The sequence below is a fragment of the Balaenoptera acutorostrata genome, chromosome 10 (genome assembly GCF_949987535.1).
Source record: "Balaenoptera acutorostrata chromosome 10, mBalAcu1.1, whole genome shotgun sequence".
Classification (NCBI taxonomy): domain Eukaryota; kingdom Metazoa; phylum Chordata; class Mammalia; order Artiodactyla; family Balaenopteridae; genus Balaenoptera; species Balaenoptera acutorostrata.
The window spans coordinates 88,043,453-88,065,922 of NC_080073.1; the positions used below are offsets into that span (position 1 = coordinate 88,043,453).

General features: G+C 41.9%; 1 protein-coding gene across 1 annotated transcript; it reads right to left on the bottom strand.

Moving 5' to 3' along the window:
* Window positions 1–267: 267 nt before the first annotated feature.
* NRSN1 (neurensin 1) lies at window positions 268–18,663 on the bottom strand. Its single transcript, XM_007197142.3, has 4 exons — window positions 18,558–18,663; window positions 16,751–16,823; window positions 11,258–11,455; window positions 268–1,912 (listed from the first exon to the last, which is right to left on the bottom strand). Exons 3-4 carry the CDS (start codon window positions 11,444–11,446, stop codon window positions 1,514–1,516), a joined length of 588 nt encoding a protein of 195 aa, XP_007197204.1. The 5' UTR covers window positions 11,447–11,455; window positions 16,751–16,823; window positions 18,558–18,663; the 3' UTR covers window positions 268–1,513.
* Window positions 18,664–22,470: the final 3,807 nt, after the last annotated feature.

Genomic DNA, 22,470 nt, shown 5'->3' on the forward strand with positions numbered 1-22,470 from the left:
CATTGCCACAGGAAGGTAAGAACCTGAGGAAACTTGAACAATTTCTCCCAAACCTAGCTAATGATCCTTGTTAAGGATGCGGATTTGCCCCGTGTTTTATGCTGGACGATGAAAAACAAACCATGTGCACAAAAGCACTAATTGCTTCATTTATTCTTCCATTTCGCCAGGGGGCCAGCAGAACTCACTCAGCCTCAGAATGGAAAATTACATGTTGGAGAGAAAACAGCCACACCAAATGAATGACCATGCAATTCAAGTTCTGCTTGTTCACATATTTTATTTATCCAGTGAAGGAAAGGGGGGGAAAAAAAAAAAGACAGACTTTGAAGGTGGCACAGATTCTGAGAGGATACCAAGGTCATGTGTTCCATTTCCCTCAGGCTAGTTTAAATCCACAGATTAAATAAAAGTGTAAAGGGATGAGATGAACATTTTACTGGAGAGGAAAATGTCTTCTTTGAGAAAGAAAACCCTCTTTAAGGTTAATATCTACTCAGGGGTTTCTTATTGGAGGATGGCTTACTTTTGTTTCTATAAAAATATGACTGCATTGTATAAACTGCTGGAGTTGAATATTTAGAAGTAGGTGGCATGGAGGCTGCTGATTTGGTGACTTTCTGGGAGTCCAGGTCTGGAAGAATCCCACTGTGGTGAGAGCCACAAGAACACTGTAAACATCCTTGGTCGTGGACACATAATGACGCACGGCAAAAACGGAATCTCAGACATCACAGACCAGGATGCCCGTTCTACAGGTGGGGAAACTGAGGCCTGGGAGGTTAAGTGCTTTCCCCAAGATCACACAGCTAAGTTAGTAATAGGAACTCAAATTTCTTGGCTTCTAATTCAGTGCCTTTGTACACTGCATAAATAGATTCTCCTAATATTAATTTCTTTCCCAAGATTCTAAAGTTGGCAATTTGAGCTCTTTAAGTGGGAAAAAAATAGAGAAAACAAAAAAAGACTTATGGAGAATTCTGATACGTTTGTGTCTGATTTCAAGAACCTCATGTTAAGTTAGAGTTAAAAGACCAAAGTTTGGGTCAAAATCAGGGAACTTGATTTTTCTGTGAACACATGACAATATCTTACATGTAGTGAGACAGGAATGGAAGGCAGCACCACACAGGAAAGATTAGAAAAACCAATACTAGAAAGTAAAACGGACCACGTCAGCCATTGGTAGGCTGGTCTAAACTGTTCAGCGCTTTCCAAGAACACAGAAAATGACACAAAGTCACACTATATGAGAGGGGAGTTCCAGAGAGCTCCTGGTGGGCACCCAGCAGCACCTCTTTAAGCAGCCGGGTGCATGTGCCTAGGCTGACCCATGGCATCAACGGTCCCCAGGGCCACTGAACGGAATGAGTGTGAGCTCACACACCACACTGCGCACAGCCCAGCACAGCCCTGGGGCAGGTCAATGCCAAATCCTTATTTCCCAAACTGGCCTCCTCCCTTGTAACACTGGGAGTAAATTACAGAGGGGAGGACCGGGCTGGAAAACGTTTCAGGTTGCTGCTATGGGCTGGACATTTTGAACCCTGGACAAAGTGACTGGTATCTTTGTTTCTCCCGGGCCTGGAGCTCTTGTAATGGGCTGGGTGTGGGCCTTGATGTCTGCGATTCGCTCTTTAAACTTTTGCTGAAGGAATTTCTCTTCTTTGGAGTAGCTTTTTGCGAACACCGACATCAGCAGGCACCCTGCCATGGATGTGCCCCCGATGCAGAAGAGCACGGCGCCCGCCAGCTTGCACATGTCAAGGGCTCCGTTAAACTGGACAGCGTGTGTGTCCACCATCACGAAATTGGCCTCACCAAAGGCTTCGATTTTGGGGGGCACAAGAAAGCCCACTGCCAGGACAGTCAATCCGAGAATCACGAAGACTGTGCCCGAGATGAGTCCAACCTAGCGAAAGACACAATGAAATAAGACAGAGTAAACCTGGTACTTCAGGTCTCCAGGGCAGGACTGACCTTGTTTTCTGAGAGAAGAGACTTTCCCCAGTCACCTCTAATTTGTATGAGAAGCCTGCATAATTTTGTAGTTAAAAAAGAAAGTGAAGGAGGACTTTTCTGATTTTGATGCCAACCCGGAACTGCAGCACTGCCTTGATTTTTCCTTTGACCTTCCCGTTTGTCCAATGCTTTGCAATCAACAGAGCCCCCTTAGGCTTATGTTGTCTTGTTTGGTCTTGAGCAAGAGAAAAGCAGCCCGGATACCTAGGAGCTGGCCTTACTCTATCCACTAGGCTTTGATGTTCTTAGAAGCTGGCCTGGGGCCCCCATTGATAGCATGTTGTTTTGTGGGCACAATCAATCGTGGAGAACCTCAACATCAGACAGGCTCATTCTGCACCCATGATGAAGTGTGACAAACCAAGACCACTTCATAATTTTGTCTAAGCGCAGACAAAACAAGGTCATTGTGCAAACCACAAGATTCTGTGCACCTCCCACCCCACGCAATATAAATGACTGCTGCTTCTTTACAGTTACAGTCTTAGTCTCACTCTAGTCTGCCCTCTGTATAGATAAGATTTATTAAGTTACCCAATCATAGGATTATTCCTGATAATCCAGAGTGAACTCTGGCTCCTGTAGACTTCCCAAACCCCTGCAACCCCAAGTCACCCAACTAAAGCCCACATCCTATAATACATCCTTTCTTACACTCTCTTACTGAAATGCCCAGGAGCCCCTATGGTGTCATTCTCTCTCACTGTGATGAGTAATATACTCAACTTGTTCAACATAGAGGTGATTTCGGCAGGTGGCCATCGACAATCTGTGTAACTACTCACCCCTTCCCCAAGCAAGTGAAGAAGGAACCATCATTACCAGTTTATAGGCAAGAAAATGTAGCCTCGTGGAGGGTAGGTCACTGCCCCAAAGATAGACAACTGGCAAGTAGCAGAGGATGGGCTAGAAGCCACAGATCTGACCTGCACGCCAGTGCTCTTTCTCTTCTAACATATAGCTGTTTGGGCTTTACTTGTGCAGATGTTGAGAAATGTTAAGAGCAGCAGATGGAGCTGAAACTGCATTAGCTCAAGTTCTAATAAAATGTAACCCACTGAAAATGGAAAGTAATATACCATTTGGTGGTTTAAGCTCAGAGGTTTGGAATTAACAGACTCAGGCTTGGATTCTAGCACTGCCAACTAGTACTTGAATCATAGAAGGAAAGTTACTTAAATACTCTCGTTAATTTTCCCATTTATAAAATGATAAATGATAATAGTACCTACCTCATAAAGCTGTGAGGACAAAACGAGACCATGCATGAGAGCACTCAGCTCTGTGCCTGCCTAAGTCATACATTGTAATAAGTAGATATTATTATTATTATTTGAAAATGTGCCTCTTGTAAAATTATGCTACATTGGCAAGAGCATTGCAACAGTCAGTCAGTACTTGGGATAAAGAACAACTAATACAGCTTATTTTTTAAACACATTTTTCATTTCCTCCTGTTCCTAATTGCTTTTAGTTAAAATAACAAGGTTGGAAAAATAACCAAATGTATAACAGCATTTAATCTTGAACATCTAAAGTATATTTATCTAACTTATTTACTATGTTTCAGGGTAATACACTTTATTAGATACTTCTTTAGTAGAAGGTTCGGATAATAGAAAACATTCGCAAATCCATCACTCTAACAAAGGGGGAAGAGACCTGGTATTATTGAGCATCGATTATGACCTAGGCACTGCGCTTTTCACTTAATCCTCACCACCATCTTATGAGATGTAGATATTTTTATCCCCATTTCACCTATAAGAAACTGAGGTTTATTGGGTTGAAGAAACATAGTTCAAAGTCCACTCTTTAAGCACGTGGTCTCTAACCCAGGTCTGCATGACTTCTAAGCCCCACTCCCCACTTTCATTCTCCCATGATACTTCACCAATTACTATTTTGTACATTACTTGTATAATTTTTAAAAAATTACAATAAAGTTTTAGTCACCATATACGAACAAATTTCCATTATGTAATAGTGTAAAGAAACTGAAAAACCAACAAAAAGAGTCAGTGTAATGTCTTCTGAAAAAAAAAAAAACTATTGTACATAAGATATAAGTACTGCAGAAAAAATTGGGTTGTAAAATATCACACTTTGGATGGCTTTCTACATTTTTTGAAGAATGGTGTCAAGTTCACTTTCAAAGACTAACCATTATTTATAATATTTAAAAGATGACTCATGTTGGAATATTCTGAATGCACAAACTAAATTAACTTAAATATCCATGGTGACATGCTTCATGTGTCACTAAGTTACCTCCCTCCTCAAGAACTGGTACAGATTCTCAAAAATTGAGGGCAGCAAAAATGTATCCATCTTCGTTTCTAAGGTTCTTAAGAGCAAGGGAGGCCAGGGTGCTCCATGTTCTATTTCTGTCTTTCTCTCCACGGCAGTCAGTTCAGCCTGTGTCCAATATATATTCCTGACTGACCAACTTAAACCACCAGACTGCTGAATCCGGAGCCAGGTGACTGATTCTCAGAGCAGTCTGTTCCTCAGTTGAGCAGTGCTTTATAGATTAAAATCCACTCTTGGAATATCACTCAGAAGCTAAAAGGCAAACCCTGCCTTGCAGATGGCAGAACTCCTGCTTATTTCAAGAACTGGAAAGTGGCTGGCCTCCCCAAGCCTTCTCCCTTTTCCCTGTTAAATCAGAGGATCAGAGAGAGGCCCGCCATCTGTGGAGGGGAGCATGACGTAATGAATAGTACGTAATGCCCAGGATTCTGAGGGTGCCATCAATGCAAGTCTAATGAGGATCTCCAAAAGATGTGCCCAGAGAGGGACTCCAAACCTGTTCAAACATGTCAGGGGGAGCGTGGGATGGTAGGCATGAAGGGAAAATGCTGGGAATACTTCCCTGAGAGTGTAGTAGTGGTGAGGAGGGATGCTGGGATATATCAGCTTAATCCTGGTACCATCTTGGAGTACTGAATGGAATAAAAATTTTGGGAGTGATGCCATATGGTATCATAAACTTTGTCTCTGGACACAGCTCTAAGTTGAAGTGGTCCCAGGTCTAAGAGAAAAGGGGTTCTATTAAATAGTTTAAGAAATGCAACACAGAGGTTTTTTAAAGGTTCTAAGAGAGCAAACCAGCTCTGTTTGGAGCCATGCAAAGAGTTGCAGTGCTGCTGGGTGAGGGGCTTCCCAGAGTAGCCTGGTGGTGTGGGATGTTAGATCAACATCCAATAGGGAGAGAGAAGGGCCTCTCCAGGTGATGAAAAGAAAACTTTAAAGACAGCAGCAAGAGCAGTTTTTGTGCTGTGACTTCTGATGACTCTCTTGACTGTGTGAAGGATGGGTGAAAACCCAGTCCCTGCTGTTGGAAAGGAGGATTGGACAGGGGGGAGAGCTTGGATTCCAGAAATTCTGCTGTTGGGGGCCACAAGCCAGAAGCTGCTGTTGTTTTGACCAGCATCCCCTTCGTGGTCTGTCTGTGAGCTGATGAGATCTGAAAATGCAGTTCACTCCAATAAGCGGAGCTGGCAGCAGGAGCAACGCAGCTGTTCTGGCAGAGAGGAGGCGGTAATGACTGGTGGAAGCAAGAACCAGCATGGCAGGGAAGAGCGGCGTGTGGGGGGAGATTGCTGGATGGAGCTAAATGGGAAAGAAGCCTTCTGGGTTAGAGGTAAAATTCAGAAGAAGTGCAGCAAGAGTGAAGACTGGCTTTTCTTCTTCTCCATCAGCCCTGAGGGCTGCTGCCCACCGCTCCTTAGCAGGACCTGAGCTCAGAGTGCTGTCACCTGCCAGAGTGATGGCAGATTCTAACTCGTCTGTCCTGACCCTCTTGCCTGACCTGCTTGTAGGGACACTGAGCTTTGCAAAGCAATGACCAGTGCCGGGCTGGGATCAGGTCCTTCCACATACGTGTCACCTGGTACAGTCTCCACAGCCCTCCTTCACCTGGGTAGCAGGATCCCACATTGGCTCCGCTGCCTTACAGAGGCTCTGTCCCTCCAGCCTGTCAGCACATTCAGTCGCTTCCATCTTCAAAACCTATTCTAGAGCCCTGTGTCCCCCACTAGCTACTGCTTGAACTCATTCCTACCCTTGGTAGCCAAGCCTAGTCCTCCACCATTTCACTGAAACCCCTCTCTCTGAGGTCACTGATGACCTCCTAATTGTCTAATCCAATTTTTCTTTTCTTCATTTGCATATTCTGCAGTCATTGATTTTAAGTACTTAGGCTTTCTTAAAACCCTCACCAATGGTTATCCCTGACACAACTCTCTTCTGCTTCTGTCTTTTACAACTCACTCTTAACCTGCTTTGCCAGACACTCTTAAATTATTGGTGTCCCCCAGGGTTCCAGCCCTGACTCACATCTCTTACTCAATATGTTCGCTCTACGGTTTAATTTGTGGCCGCAGTTTCAACTCCCACCTATATACCAGTGACTTCCAAATGTCCAACTCCAGCCTAGATTTCTCTCCTGGGCTGTAGCCCCACATTTATGACAGCCAGTGGGAGGATCTACACAAAAATGTCCCAAAGGCTCTGCAAAACCCAAATATTCAAAATGGTGTTCCTTTCTTCTTTCCTTCCCAGTTTTTCTGCATTCCTGCCACCTGCCCATTCACTGAGTCCTTCCTCACATTCGTAGTCAATGGATAATTAAATCTTATTGATTCTGTCTCATAGAATTCTCTTGAATCTTGTCTCTCCATCACTACAGCTACTCTAATGGTAACAGAGCATTATTAACTCTTGCCCAGATCATTGCAACAGCATTCTGATGGTCTCCATGGCTAGTCTCATCCTTTGTCCATTTTTCAAGAGTCATCTGAGAAATTTTTTTTTTTTTTAAATAATACCACATGGTTTCTCCTCTTAAGGGACTTCCTTATTCATTTCTAGAATACAACCATCTCCTTAATATCCAGCAAGACTTTGAAGAGAAATCCAAGATGTAAGTTTAAACTCTGACTTAGCTTAAGGGGGAAACTGGAGAGATTGGGACAGGTAGGAGGAGGGTCTTGAGAGAAAGGACAGGTACCAGCATCATTTTCACTTTTAGTAAGTCTGTGGAGGAAGAGGTCTTGCCTTGTACCTGCCCGTTGCTATTTAACACCCTTTGGGAGATTTCTAATATTGGTTGAGGGAAAAGTAAGGAGGAGGAGGATACTGGGGTGAGGAAAGAATGATTGGGGTAAGAAAACTGCTCCCATTAGTTCATTACCTGCAGTACTTCAGCTATCTGCTGCACAATCAAGTAGCAGCAGTCTTAGTCAAGGTCAAGTGCAAGGATGAGAAAGAAAAATTCCACCACAGCCTGTTAGGTCCTTGGGCAGAGGCAGTGGGTGGCAGGGGGTAGGTGGGACCGTGTCACATAGATTTTTGCAAATGGCAGCAGTTGCAGGTAAATTAGCAGTGGCAGAGGCCACCATGCAGTAATGCAGAAGCTGTGAGGCACAGAGAATGTGTATAATACTGTGTGTGTGTGTGTGTGTGTGTGTGTGTGTGTGTGTGTAGGGGCTGTTTACACCTGATTGTGAGACAACCTTCCCAAGAAAGCCTAGCTTTATTATCTTACCTTCTCACTGTACTCAATCAAGCAGGAAGGTTCTGGAGAAATTTCTACTTCACAGCCTTGCTGAGTCTCTGTGATCTGGCTCTTGTATACATTACCGTGTTCATCTCTTGGCCTTTGTCCTCCACCCCTAACTCTTACCCCAGCCACAGTGAACTGTTGGCATCTCCTGAGCATGCCATCTTCTCTCATGACGCAGCTTCTGTGATGCTCTTCTTTCTATAGTGCTTTTCTGTTCCCGTGAACTCTTCTGTGGAGTCACTTCCTCCCCAGGCTGCATCAGGTCTGTCCAGTAAGTACTGCAACAACTGGCATGGTGGATTGTAACAATCTCTGTACACATCTACCTTCCTTATTTGACTGTGAACTCTGTCAGGTGAAGAACAGTGTTGTGTTCACAACTGAGTCCCGGAGCCCACCACAGAGGCTTGTGCACAGGGGACATATAAACGTGTAGAAAGAACAGCATTGTGAGAGCGAGGTTACATCGGTCCATGTGGTAGAGCAAAGTTTCTAGCTCAGGCCCATTTGATTCCAATCCCTGTTCTCATTAAGCCCTTCCTTGCTGCCCACTGCTAAGGAGCTGGCTCAGCGGCAGAGTCCTCCTGAGGCTCTGTGAGCGTGGCCCCCAGTGAGAGAGCCGTGTGGCCTCAGCGGTGCTATAGTGGAAGAGGGGGAAGGGGGAGCCCACATCTTGAACCACTTACAGGATGCAGATTGAAATGAAAGAAAGAACATAAAAAAGTATCATAATAGAAACACGTGCATAATCAGTGCTTTTCTCTGTGTTGATTCAAAGCACTTCATACACTCGCTGGCATGAGTTCCCTTATATTCCCTAGGAGGAAACCCAAGAATGATTGGTTTATTCCCTTGGTAGAGGTGAGGTCTCTAAGACAATGAATTCTTTGCTTTTTCAGGTTGACTGTAGGCTTCTGAGTGCCCAGTCTAGTGTTTTATGGTTAGGATGTGAGTCTAAGATTTGGATTTTGCTGGAATATAATCTCTATGAGGCCATGGACTTTTGCCCGGTTTTATTCTCTTAAGTAGGTCCAGCACAACAGGGAACAAATACTTTTGGATCTTGTTTGCGTAAAACAGAAGAGAGAAAATACTGAAATCTGAATTCTAGGCTTGGTAATTTACTGAGAGTTCTTTATTGTAAATCCGTACCCATGTATTATTTGATGGATTGATAGCTTCACAACTCATATCACCACTAGTGCTTTGGAACCACTAGCATTTGCAATATTCTGTATGTCAGTGGCATTTTAGGCTCTTGGCACAATAGACCTGTGAGGCAAATATTTGTTTTTTTGACATACAGAGAAGCAACCACCCACTTACCGGGGTAAATACAAGATGTGCCAAGCTTGGCTGTGTATTTCATTGGTCCAGGCCAGTACGGAGTCATCAGAGGTGACACTTGTACAGAATAAGAAGGCTGGCTTGACCAATTCTAATACAGAGTGCCTGACACTAGTAAGATTTTGAATCAACACAGGTCTTGGGTAATCCATAGTAACAACTATATTACCAATATTTTATTTATTAACTAGATTTCCAGTTTTATTTCTATTTCAGAACTCAGTGTTCCATATGACATCTGGTACTAGGAGCTAATATATTAAGTGCTTATTGAGTGCCTACCAGACATTGTTCTTAGCTCTTTGCATCTATTATCTTATTTAATTCTCACAACTTATGTGGTAGGTACTATAAGTATCACTGTTAGAGGCTCATTTAAGGTCAATTAAATTGCCCAAAGTTCCAGAGCTGAGATTTGAACCCATGTAATCTGAGGACAGAGTCCGTGCTCATAATCATCACTATGTTACATTGCCTCTTGTTAAACTCTATTGCCAGTACATTGTAAATGTATGTCAGTATCAATGTCAAAGTTTCTGGGATCTTTTGGGAGAAAGTTGGGGATGATCAGAAACCTCCAAAACACAGAATATTAAACCTGGAGGGAATCCGAGGCATCATCTAAAGCTGTGCCTTCTCAGTAGCCCTTCCTACATCCTTGTCCTTTTCTTGATTTCTAAATGTTGGAACATCCGATGCCCTCTTCTCTCTTATGTCTATACTCTCTTCCTAGGTGATCTTATCTAGTCTGGTACCTTATATACACTGTATATATCTGCGACTCCCAATTCATGAGCTGAAGATTGGTATATTTAAATTGCTACTAGAGATCTCCACTCGCATGTTTAATAGGCAACTCCAGTGTAGCAATGCCAAAATCAAACTCTTGACTCCCCAGCCATCCCACTGTCCTCCTGGTGTTCTCCGTCCCAGTGAATTATAACATCATCCACTAAAGAACTCAGGCTGCAAGTCTCTAAGTCATGCTTGACTCTTCTTTCTTTCGTTTCTAATTTGCCAACATGTCCTGACAGCTTGGCCTTCAAACTTTATGCTAAATCTGACTACTTCTCGCCATCTCCATTAACACCACCGTAATCTAAGCCACGATTATTCTTGCCTGGATACTTTAACAGCCTCTTAAATAATCTAGCTGCTTCTATCCTTGCCTTCCTGTAATTTATTTTCCGTACTGTAGCAAGAATGATCTTGTTAAAATACTGGTCGGGTCATGTCACTCATCTGCTTGAAATGTTCAGGTGGCTTCCCATGGATCTCAAGGTAAAAGCCAAAGTCCTCACTGTCACCTACAAGCCTCCATACAAATCATCTGTGCCCTGTTATTTTTCTGAATCCATCACCTGTTCTTTCCCCTCTCTCATTCCTCTCCAACCAGATTGGACCTCTTGCTATTTTTCAAACACACCAGTGTTCCCATTTCAGAGCTTTTGGACTTGCTGTTTTCCCAGCCTACAGTGACCTTCAGCCAGGTAATTTTATGGTATACTCCCTGGTATTTGCTCAAAGGTCGTCTCCTCTGAAAGGCTTTCTGTGATCAGCATAACTAAATACCAGTTCTCCATCCTTCCCTATCCTCTTATTCTGATTTATTTCTCTTCATAGCACTTGCCACTACCATTCTGTTGTGTGGTTTATTTGTTTATGGTCTGTTTCCCACGATAGATTGTAAGTTCCTTGAGGGCAGGGACTTTTTCTTCTCCCATTTACCACTTTAATTTCTGGTACTTTGCAACTTCTTGGCACAGAGTAGGTGCTCACTAATTATATGCTGAATGACTGAACTTATTGTCTAGTGAGGCTCCTTGCACTTGAGGAAGCTGAAGCTCATAAAGCCTCATGAGCACATATCCAGGAGAGGCAGAGCTGGCAGACTGACCACTGTATTATGTCTCAGTATTAAGTCTCTCTAGTATCCAACTATTTCTTTTAATAATTATTGTAATTTGTCAAATGATACTTACCAAACCTTAAGGGAGGCTTAAAGTATGTTTTGCCTTTGGACGGCTGTCATAGTTGGTGAATTTAGTGGCACATTAATAACAATAGCAAAAATAATAATTAACGGTGGCAATTATATCTATTTATGTTTAACCTGCAAATCAACAATTGTGCTGTGTGTAGAGGCTTTCTTCAGCCCAAGGGTTATAGTCTCCTTTCCTAAGGAAGAAAACTGCACTTAGTGTCACTGAGAGGGAGGCACACACAGAGTCCCAGACTTCTCAGTTCTCTATAGCTGAATTATTTCCTGTATCAAATGACCTCTCCACTTCCTGAGTTAAACACATGCTCTTTACTTACCTTCCAGAATACTGAGCTCCACCTGTTAGGTGATCTCTGGATCTGGAAATCATCCTCATACTCCCAGATCGAGGTGGTACAGTCCTCATAAAACTGGTGCAGGTAGGACCGGACTCCATAGCGCTGGTACCCGCCCTCGGTAGCAGCCTGTGCCTGCTTGGACCCACAAACGTTGCTGCAAGAACTCATCCTTCCCAGCTGGAATGACAGCACCCACAGGCATCAACCACATGAGCTCTGGCCTCAGGATCAAAAGGCAAATTAAAGGTAAGAACCAGGCTGAATAATGTCAGCCTGTTTGAACAATGCTCTTTTCTGGCAAGAAAAGACACGTTTAAAGACCTGCCTTTTTTACCCAAGCTGCTCTTCTCTACTGAACGCAAAATTATCCCAAACGCTCAATGACTAGAACTGGTTCTCCATAAATGAAACGAGACATAACAGCACAGCTCACTTAGATGATGCAAAAATTTAAGCAGGAAGCACATGAGAAATGGCAACAAAGAAGCTGAGATTTTCAGTGTCTTGACAAGAAATCTTTAATCTCTTAGAAACCAGTAGTCTTTACACTTCCATGTTAAAGGATTAGGAAGGCACTCTCACTTGCTACAGATGGAATTTGTCCTGGACTGTCCTCTTCAATGCTTAACCATGTTCTCTTGTGGGAACTACATGGTGTTACGTAGCTATTTGAAATTTTGCCTTCGGATCTCATGTATCTTGCTCTAACAATTGTCAAGTTGTACAGAAGCTTTATTAAAAGGTTGCTGAGCAGCTTACACTTCATGCTTTATCACAAATGGCTTGGCCAATAATTGATACCTCACTGACTCTAACTCCAGATATTTCAGGCATTATTTGTGGATACATCTGTCCACGTGGGATGCTAGAACATAATGTAGAGGGTAGACCTACCTTTTACTATTTTCCATTAAGTGTCTACTATAAATAAAAAATGCAGAGAATTGTTTAATGAAACTAAGCTCTGGGTGGGTTGTTTGGGACTCTGCCTTCTTCAGATAGAAATTTCAACTTGATCTGATCTAATTTGACCTTACAGAGAGGCATGTGGTTAATAATTCATGGTAAAAAAAAAAAAAAGGAATTACTGAAGGGCAGAAATTTTGGTGAGTAAGAGAATTCTCAGTTATTCTGTTCGTTCTTTGGTTTTCTGATCTCCATATAAGCAGATAAATAGGTAGCTAGAAATGTGAAATACTTTTTTAGATTGTTCAGTTATCCTCTAGATGGTTTTCCCTGTGTGGACGTAGTTTTAAACTCTAGACAGTTTTCCCTGTCTCAACATGACAAAGCAAGGAACAATATAGAAGGAGAATAAGTTTCCCACTGACCCAGGTTCTCAGGACCTGTGCTATAATCCAGGCAATAAGAAGACATATTAAATGTTTCCAGTTACTTGCCAAGAAACCAAGTAGTAATGTTTACCTACAAGAAAAACTTAATCTAAAATTCTAGCAGGTGTTCCTGTGTGGCCACTTAGTTTGGTTGTATAGAATCATGGGGCTAAAGTCAAAGTTGAACCCAGGGACCCACTGTCCCATAGCCACAAAGTGAACCCTTAAGAATATCTTGTAAATGTGTGCCCTCAGCCACAAGTGGGTTTTGGTTAGAACATGTGGTCAAATTCAGGAAAATATGGCCCTGACCTTAGAAAAATGATACAAACAGGTATAACTGATGGTGACTGATAACCTCATCTTTTAAAGTGTTGGTCAATGTTACATTTAGTGCCTACCTCCTAGTGACTTCTTCCTGTCTCAGGTCCAGCTACCATCTAAAGAAATCACCCAGGAGGAGAGATCAGGGAAGGAAATTTTTTTTTTGTTTTTTTTGCTTTTTAACATTTCAGAAGGATATTATTTCATAAAAAAATCAAGATTTCAGAAGGGACTTTGCCTGATTAGAGCCGCAATGTCCAATGGACCAAATTCTTTTGTTAACCTAGTTTTCATATTTTAAATGCTAGGATGATCTCTTCAGTACCTTTTATTTAATGCTTACACAATGAAGATGATTAATAAGGGCACATTACTAGTGATATCCAAGTAGAATAATTTTAAAGGCACTTTCTTTTAAGACATTCTAGTAAACTTTCAGTCAAGGGGAAATGGAGTTAGTATTACTAAGTCTGCTTTGTCACTGAAGAAACTGAGGCATAGAAAAATCATCTGCTAAAGGTTATATCATGAGTCAGGGAGCAGATGAAAGATGACAATACTGTAAACAGGAGTATAGATTGAATCATATATTTGCATAATCAGAACCAACTCATACAAATATATATGTTCAGGTTTTCAATAAAGCATTGGAGAAGACTTTAACATGAAAAAAGGACAAAAATAGATATGATAGGAATAAAAACAATCCCTCATAGCAACAGTAAGAGTTATCTTCCTTAGATGCTAAAATCATTATTTCTCAGGATTTAGCTTTGGTGCAGAGCAGGACCTTGTGACATATTGTAGTCATTCCCTGCACTGCTTGTTTCCAGCACACTAGGTTAAATGTTTCTGCTTTATAGGATGAGACTCAGTAGTCCAACTTGGTTAAACACAATATAGGTAAAATCATAAAAGAGATAGAAAATGTCATAAAACAAATGCTTTTGTGCCTGTGTGATAGATGGCTCTACTCTAAGTCAGAATGGATTTTTAGTGATGTTAGATACATTCCAGAAGAGAAATCCCAACAAGTCTTATTCTCTCCTCCAGGCAGACAAAGTACAAGAACACGGCCTCCGCTGTGATAACCACACAGGGCAGAGAATGGGCTCTAATGCTAGTTCTTGATCTGCAACTTACTGGTTTTGACATCTCAGGTAAGCTCAGTAACCTCTCTGGGCTATGGTTGCATCATCCTTAAAATAAGATGGCTGGACCAGATAACCTCTAATTCCTTCTAGACATAGATTTTTCAAGAGTCTTTGGCCATGAATTTACAGAATGAGTCGATTATTTTTGTTCGATAAACACCTGGGTTTAGGGATTTCCCATCTCCTCCCATGCTCTCAATGATTGATTGTCAGATTGCTTTATTATAGTGTGCATGAAGCTTTAGTTTAAAAGAGTATAGAAACTACTAGTTAGGTTAGTTACTTGGTATTCAGTAGACTGAATGGTTGTGTATTGTTTATTTGTTCAATAAGTTATTTCAGTATAGTGTATGTTGCCTAAAATAGTAGTCCCTGGGGGGTCTTAGAGGTTTCATACATCTTTCCAAACATATAATTTGTTGGAATTCACTGTTAGAGGAGAGGATCACTTGGTAGAACATGTATTTTAAAATATAACATTTTAGAGTAGAAATTTTGCACTGGCAAAATCTCAACAGAGAGTTACATTCCTCATAGGTAACTTTTTGTCCCAATATAGAAAATGTTACAGTTATTTGGAATCTACTTGGTTGATTGACACCTCCAGTATCATAAAGAGGATACATGAGGTCATTTCATAAAGTCACTTTAAAAGCTGGGCAATGAGTATACGATAAACTAGGGTTGAGAAGAAAGGGAAGGTATGTGCAAAGGCGTTTCAGCTCGCCTCAGCATGTATTTAATGAGTAAGGTTTCATGAGAATTGTGTTGTTTGTGTTTCAATAGGTGTAGTAGTGGCAGCAAAAACAGTAATGTTAAATCTATGGCTGCTGTTAGTGATGGATCCTGAAGGGGCTCCTTTCTTGAGAGAAAGACTTAACATCCTAGGAAGTACATGCATAGGGGGAGGTGAGTGAAAATATTCTCCAGTATTGTATTTAAGTGAGTCCTTGTGAGTTTTCATTTTATAAACACTCTGGTGGAGCCTGTTGCGTCTTCACCGCCAGCACGGCCATCGTGGTGGAGCACAGGCAGCATTGGTGTCTGGTTACTTGGTCATCTGTGAAGGGGGAATTGTTTTCACTGTTCCTGAAGGGCCTTATGGGTGCTGAGAAGTGAGGATCCATCCATGGTTTTCTTCTTTCTATTATTTGTTTATGGTATCTATCTCAACCGCATGCACAGTTATACAGTAAATGGATATTCAAACCCCCACACTCTTCTGAGAGGCTTTCTACAGTGAGCATGATAAATATCAGCCCTCTGTCACTCTCTATCCCCTTGTCTAGATTTGTTCCCCTTCATAGAACTTGTTATTACCTGATCCTCTGTTATGTGGTTTATTTGATGGTCTGATAGACCTTGTACATGATAAAATGTAAACTTCACCAGGGCAGGGACATTTTCTGTCCTGTTTACCACTTTGAAATTTCTTGGCACAGAGTTCCAGATGGGTTGGTGTGGATGATGGCCTGAGTGGTGCTTGGTTTTTCATTCCTCCCTTCCTTCAGTGTTTTTAAACCACTGGTTATATGCCAGATTACGTGAGACGGTGCTTACAAAGATGAGTGGGGCACATATTTTGCTCTCAGTTGACTCTTGGGTTAGAAGAAGAAACACTTCTGAGGCAGTAAGTGCAACAAAATGGGCACCAAAATGAGGTATTTGCAGCAGGAAGAAGTATAAATGCTGAGAATCCCTTGAATGATTACTCTATTCAGCAAACAAACCCATGTATGTGTTACCATGATCCATATGTGTACTACTACACTACAGTATCAGTTTGTTGGAAATTTGAATTTCAGTCTAATAGAAGCAGTTACTCTTTATTTTACTTGAAAAATGTTCATAGCCATGGAAATAGAAATAAGGCTTTATGCCTCATGAAACCTTAAGAATATCAGAGATTTTACAGTATTTGTCTTCATGGTCTCCTTGAGAGAAGAGAGGCAGAAAACTGAGGCACAAAAAGGATGAGTGTTTTCCCATGGCTCTATGTGTGAGTCAGTTGTAAAGCCAGGCACAGGCCCTGTTCTATTTATTCTCTTTGAAAGATCACTCAAGTTTTCATACTGCTTTTCTCTCTCGTAAAATCATTCTGAGATAATGAGAGTGAAGTTCCCATTAGAGACACTTTTCCACAGGGCCAGTGCTGCAAGGTATAGGCGCATAGCTGATTTAGACCATTTATCCAACACTACACCAAAAGGTCAATTCGCTTAAAAGAATCAGTTAGACTCGAGAGTGGATGCAGGAAGGCATGAAAGCCTGCTAACAGTTTTTTCATATTTAAATCAGGCATTCTGGAATTATATAAGCATAACCTTAAAACTTGAAAATGTATTTCTACCAATGAACCATTTCAGAGATATTTTATTGTCCTGGAATAGTGGTAGAGATTGTTGCTCTGCACTGAGTTTTTATTTCCTCTAAGTCAGTGGCTATGCAGCCACTTTTATAATTTTTAAAAAAGGGGGTAATGATACGCAATTATCTTATTACTTTGCCCCTTTGAGATGTACTTTTAAGTAAGGTAAAATAAAGTCCAAAACCGCAATGAGAAGAGAAAAAGAACCCATATTCTCTTTAAACCTCTTCTTTATCGATGTGCAGACCAGAAGGTGCTTACGAATTTACATGTGACAAGGTTTGAGTCTTACCTTTGAAATTCTCCTCTTCCTCTTCTTGTTGTTTGCTCTTTGACCTCTCCTTTTAATGGCTCATTCTTCAAACCTATTTAAGAACAAAAATCTCTGCAGAATGTGATCCAGATAAAAGTCTAAACTTCATAAGTCATTTTTATAACTTGTAAAGAGTCATTTAGTATTGACAAAAACATTGACAAAGGACTTCCTGTTCAAGAGCAAAGATAGTTTTTTCTTTTTTACAAAAGTATAACATATGTTATAACTTTTTAATGGGCTCTCATGAGAGTTTATAGAGTCAATGAGACAATATAAATGAAAAGGGCTATGTAAACTATAACACATTATACAAATATATTCTCATTTTGATATAATTCTATTCCATGTAGTCAATAATACCAACTAGACTGACCAATTTGTGTTTTACAAATTGTAAAGAAAAAGATAACTTGCTTCCCAGATACTCCAGACTTGATCTCTTTGGTGCCTGTCCCATTATAGTGTAAAATAAATTAATCTTATAGCCATTGTATTTTCTGATCCATTTACATGCATTTTAGACTTACTAAGGCTCTTTGGATGATTTACTCATTAGGTTGATTTTTACTCCTATATCCATTTTCTTCCTATCACGATCATTTTACTTTCCATCTGCCTAAGAAAAGCAGGTGCCCATGCAAGATTTAATTAAAAAGCCATTGCCAGCTATAGAGCTATTGGTTTCCTACATTACTGTAGTCATGTGAAATAAAATAACTGGGGCTATATTTTTAAAGAGGCATTAAGAATTCTTTCTGATGAACAGTTCCCCATCCATATGCAGGAGAATCTCAAAGACTTGAGGTGTGTAAGCCTAGTTGAGCCCTGAAAAACTGTTTTCAGTATTTTCCAGGTTCAGTCTGTATGTACCATGGCCAAGCCAACCTTCTTCAAGACTCATTTATTTGTCCTGAAATTTTATTTTGTGGGTGGTATGTGAGCAGATTTGGGCAAAGAAGCAAATTATATTAGGATTCTGGGTCTGGATAAGGAAAAGAAAACAAGTCTGTTTGTCTGTCTCTCATCTGTGCCTGTCTCTCTCATTAAATGTCCCTTCTTTTTATCTGTAGCCTTCCCCCTTTTCTGTGAAGGAATTGACTCCACACATGCCCTTCACCAAAGGTTGGCCTGGTCTGGAGCCAAAGGAGCTCTTCAAGGTGCTGAAAACATTTCTGCTACAGAGCCAGGAACCAATTAAGTAAACATAAGCTGTTCAACTCCAGCTCTGTTTTCTTTGAGGTCATCAGCTTTGGTAGGACCCCCACCCAAGCCCCCTTTCTAACAACATAAAGAAGTAGGTGCTGAGATCATATCAAAACCTCAAACGTCTTTAGATACGGCAGAGGAGTGGGGAAGGCAAGGAGGGGGTAAATTCAGCCTGGAAAAGAAATCAAATCAGCTTTGCAAACTCCAAATACATACATTTTTACTCTTATCTAATATTACAACTTTTCTTGTCTCACAGGGAAGAAACTCCTGAGTTTTCCCTGTATACCTCCCAAATTCTTACATAACACAAAGCACAAACCGCCAAAGCATGGAGTTGGCTACTCCTAATTTGTACGTGTTCTTGGATTTTAATACGCGTGGGTTTTGTAGAGATTTGTGTCCATATAATAAACGTGAACGAGTTAGGGGTGTTGTGTGTGTATGTGAGTGAGAGAGAGAGAGAGAAAATACGAATATTTGTGCGTGTGGAGAGAGGAAGGAAAGAAAAAGGAGGAGCTGGAGAAGGACACATCGAGCCTAGAAAACCTCACCCCTGGGCTCCGCAAGGCTTTACCTGCCCCCTGCGATCCCCTGACCCGTGGAGCAAATGCAGCCTGCTAGCCGCAGATCTCTCGCTGGGGTCCCATCGCCGCCACCACCGCCGCCGCCGCCGCCGCCGCCGCCGCTCCAGCCTAGCTGAGCTCAACCTGCGCGTGATTGACAGCTGGGCGTCCCGCGTGCCCGCGCATCCGAGGCCCGCGCAGCCGCCGCCGAAGGGGCCGGGTCGGCGCTGCGCGGACGTGAGGCGAGTGGGCGGGGCCCGGATTGGCCAGCCCCGCTTCCGGCGCCCCGAGTCTGGTTGTCCGCACAGGAGGGTGGCTGGCCTTCTGGGAGGCTGGTTACTTTGCGGAAGCTCCACGGGGACGGGCATCTTCTCCGCCTTCTGCCTTCTCCAGTTTTCTTTTCCTGCCCAGCACAATATCTGGTCGTAGCAGGCTCCATACACGTACTTTTTAGATGGATGGGGAAGGCAGACGGACCTGCTGTGTGTTTCTTCCACACACCTCCCTCGCCCCAGCCCCCCATTTGTAAAGGCTTATCCGGACCCTGTTTTTTGTCCTTGACGAGACCCGAGGTGAGGAACTTTGGCTGGCAGAGCGGTGCCCAACTGAAAGAACCTTCTCATTTCTGTCAGCGTTGGGCACTTTCAGTGTCTCCCCTCACCCCCGATCCCAAGGTCATTTAGCCTTACATGGGTGAGATGGAAGAATGATGGAGAAAATGAATTAAATGATGATATTCAAGAAAAACACACAAATGCACGAAGGCAAGAACATACTAGAAAATTACCTGTGAACACCTCAGAAAAATGTGTGTAGGTGTGGGCAGGTTAGCATATAAATACAACGACCCCTGCTTCAGGAGACTTTCTGCAGACCCCTGGTAAGTGGCATAATGCTGAAAATGATGACTAAAATAGTTAATATTTGCACAGCCATTCTACACATAATAACATCCAATATTTACATGGTGTTTACTATGTCCCAGGCGTTGCTTTCAGTATCGTACATATATATATTCATTATATGCATATTAAATCATTAAACCCTCACATCAGCTCTATGTGTGGGGGTTATTCTTTATTATTCCAATTTTACAAATGAGGGGGCTGAGGCATAGAGAGAAGTGACCTGCCCCCATGGTGATACAGGCTCACAATTGCTCGTCACGGGTCACACAGCTGCTAAATGGTGGAGGGGCACTGGAATCTACAAGGTTATCTCCTGGAGAGGATTTAGGGTATAAGTGATATTTTGCTTAAAAAAACTAAGAAACAACTCTGTTTTTATTAAACAGTGGCTATATCAAAGCAAATGTCGAGCAGATGCTTCGAGGAGAACCAAAAGATGGCTGTGTCTTCCATGTTCTTTTGGTTCGCAACTCATGTCCCAGTTTCAACACCACTTAAGCCTGTAGGTGCCACTTCTTTCTCCCTTCCCAGTCTTCATGAAAGTGCATCTTTCAGGAGTTTTGACTTGTGGCTTGTTAACTTGCTTTTTTCCATATTCAGTGTGTGGATCTGGTGAAGATTTATTTATTCTTAGATTGTGACGTGGCTACTGTGTTTTCCTATCCCTGAAAGTCCAAAAGAATCAGCACATGTGGAAAAATTCAGGGGCTCAGAGTTGTACATCTCTCAGAGGTTAGTCTTTGGGAAGGGCGTGGCTGACTTCTTGTTGGTTTCTGCTAAGTGTGGTAGTCTCTTTTGACAATGCACGAAGAATCTATCATCCATTAATCCAGAGAGTTAGTCTAAATAGGGCTTGGAATCAGACAGACCTGGGTTTAATCCTGGCTTCTATAACCTCCTGCTGTTTAACCAGGTCAAGTTGCTTCACCACTGTAGACCCCATTTTCTCCATCTAAAAAATGGTTATAGTAATACCTACTTCATATGGTAGTTATGAGAATTAAATAAAATTATATTTATAAAGCATTTATCACAATGCTTGGTTCTTAGAAATTACTCAATAAATGATAGCCATGGTGATGATGATGATGATGTGATGATGATGATGTTGATGATTTAGTTAAACCTTTTGGGAGCCTATGAATATTTTCAGCTTGGAGTCTCAAGCCTTCTAAGTTTCCTAGGCACTATCCACTTGCTTCATCTCCTTTTACCAGATCTGTTTCCAACCTGTGCCATCTCTGGCCTTTCTGGAAGTTTCTGATGAAGTAACACAGGGATGGACATACCTATCCAGGAACCTGGGGGCAATACGGGTCTTCCAGATTCACTAGTGCATCTGCCTTTGGTTTTCTTTCTATCTGAAGTAACATGAATTAGTGAGATAAAGTAAGATATCAGTTAAACACCCCAAGATGCCCTTAAAATGTGAGTTATCACCATTATCTTGCATTTTACAAACCATAGTTTTTATTAATGAGTTTTGCAAACATTAGGGAACAGAGAAGATCACTTTGAAGCAGTTTTCACTTCAAACACACTGCACATTTTGCCTGAGTTATATTACATAGAAATATTTACCAGCGAATGTCTTATTAATTCATTATTCAACACACATTTATTTAGTGTCTGCCATTTAGAGCACAAGGGTGAGATACAAGCAGAAGCATTTTGGAAAGTCACAGAGAAGAGAGAGGTCAGGAGAGACTGCCAATTCCTGAGTTGTTTTCCAGAGGGATGCTGTTCCCCTTCCAAGTTCATTTCTCATCGCACTGAACATATTCGGTGTTTTTCAAACACAGTTTGTACTTTCTTCCTTCCATTTATTTCAGTGGTTCTCTATGCTTCTTCCCTCATATCTGTGTCTCCAAGTGCTGGCCATTTGGTCCTAGCATGGCGAGTATCTTTTCCATAAAGCCTTCTTTGATAGGCTTGAATATGATTCACTGTTCTTTTTTTTTTTTTTTATGGCTGTGTTGGGTCTTCGTTTCTGTGCGAGGGCTTTCTCTAGTTGTGGCAAGTGGGGGCCACTCTTCATCGCGGTGCGCGGGCCTCTCACTAACGCGGCCTCTCTTGTTGCAGAACACAGGCTCCAGACGCGCAGGCTCAGCAATTGTGGCTCACGGGCCTAGTCGCTCCACGGCATGTGGGATCTTCCCAGACCAGGACTCGAACCTGTGTCCCCTGCATTGGCAGGCAGATTCTCAACCACTGCGCCACCAGGGAAGCCCTGATTCATTGTTCTTTATTTTGAATATATATATGTACATATACATATATATAAACATATCTATCCTTACCTGTCTTGTACTGCCACTTTTATTTTTGCCTTGTATTGGCATTATTTATATATCTATTTACTCTCCCTTGTTAGGCTTGTAAACATCGTGAAGGAAGGATTTACCTACAATTCACTGTGTAATCTATACAATGACTAGTACATCACTTTGTAAAAATTAAGCGCTCATTTATGGTAAATGAATAAATTAGTAAATGAATGATGGCATCTGGAGAGACAGGTGGATAAGTTTTGGATAAAAGGAAGAGAGAAGAGAGTATTATGACAGGCTTAGGGAATAAAAAAGCACAAGATTCAGCTTGCAGGCTCAGTTCTCAGATTTGTTCCTCGAATTTAGGGTCCCTAAGAGGAGGCTGGAGAAGGGACTCCATGTTATTCATTTACTCACTGTTGAGAGGCAGAGCCTTCAGCCACTGGACACTTTGGTGGTGGCCTCGATTGCTCCAGGGATTACTGCAGCCTGGTCAGCCTCTGCCTGCCTGGCTGTGAGCTTGCCATGCCAAGGCCACAGTGTTCTGTACCAGGCAGTAGCTTGTGATTAGTATGCTCTCTGTGTTCCTGGACAGAACAGATGTCTGTCTGCTTTTTTCTGCTTCATGATGGTGGCAGGTTCCCAATGATCAAGATCCAATTTCACATTTTCTGAAATCCTGGGCTGAGAAATTCTGTTTGGTCAGTTCTGAGGCCCAGCCTTCCTCTTTGCAGGAAATCTTCGCT

Coding starts and splice junctions, on each gene's coding strand:
- NRSN1 (XM_007197142.3), bottom strand. CDS start 11,446: ATGAGTTCTTGCAGCAACGTTTGTGGGTCCAAGCAGGCACAGGCTGCT. Junction 1,913..11,257: donor GGAGCTCAGTATTCTGGAAG/GTAAGTAAAGAG, acceptor GTCTTTCGCTAG/GTTGGACTCATCTCGGGCAC.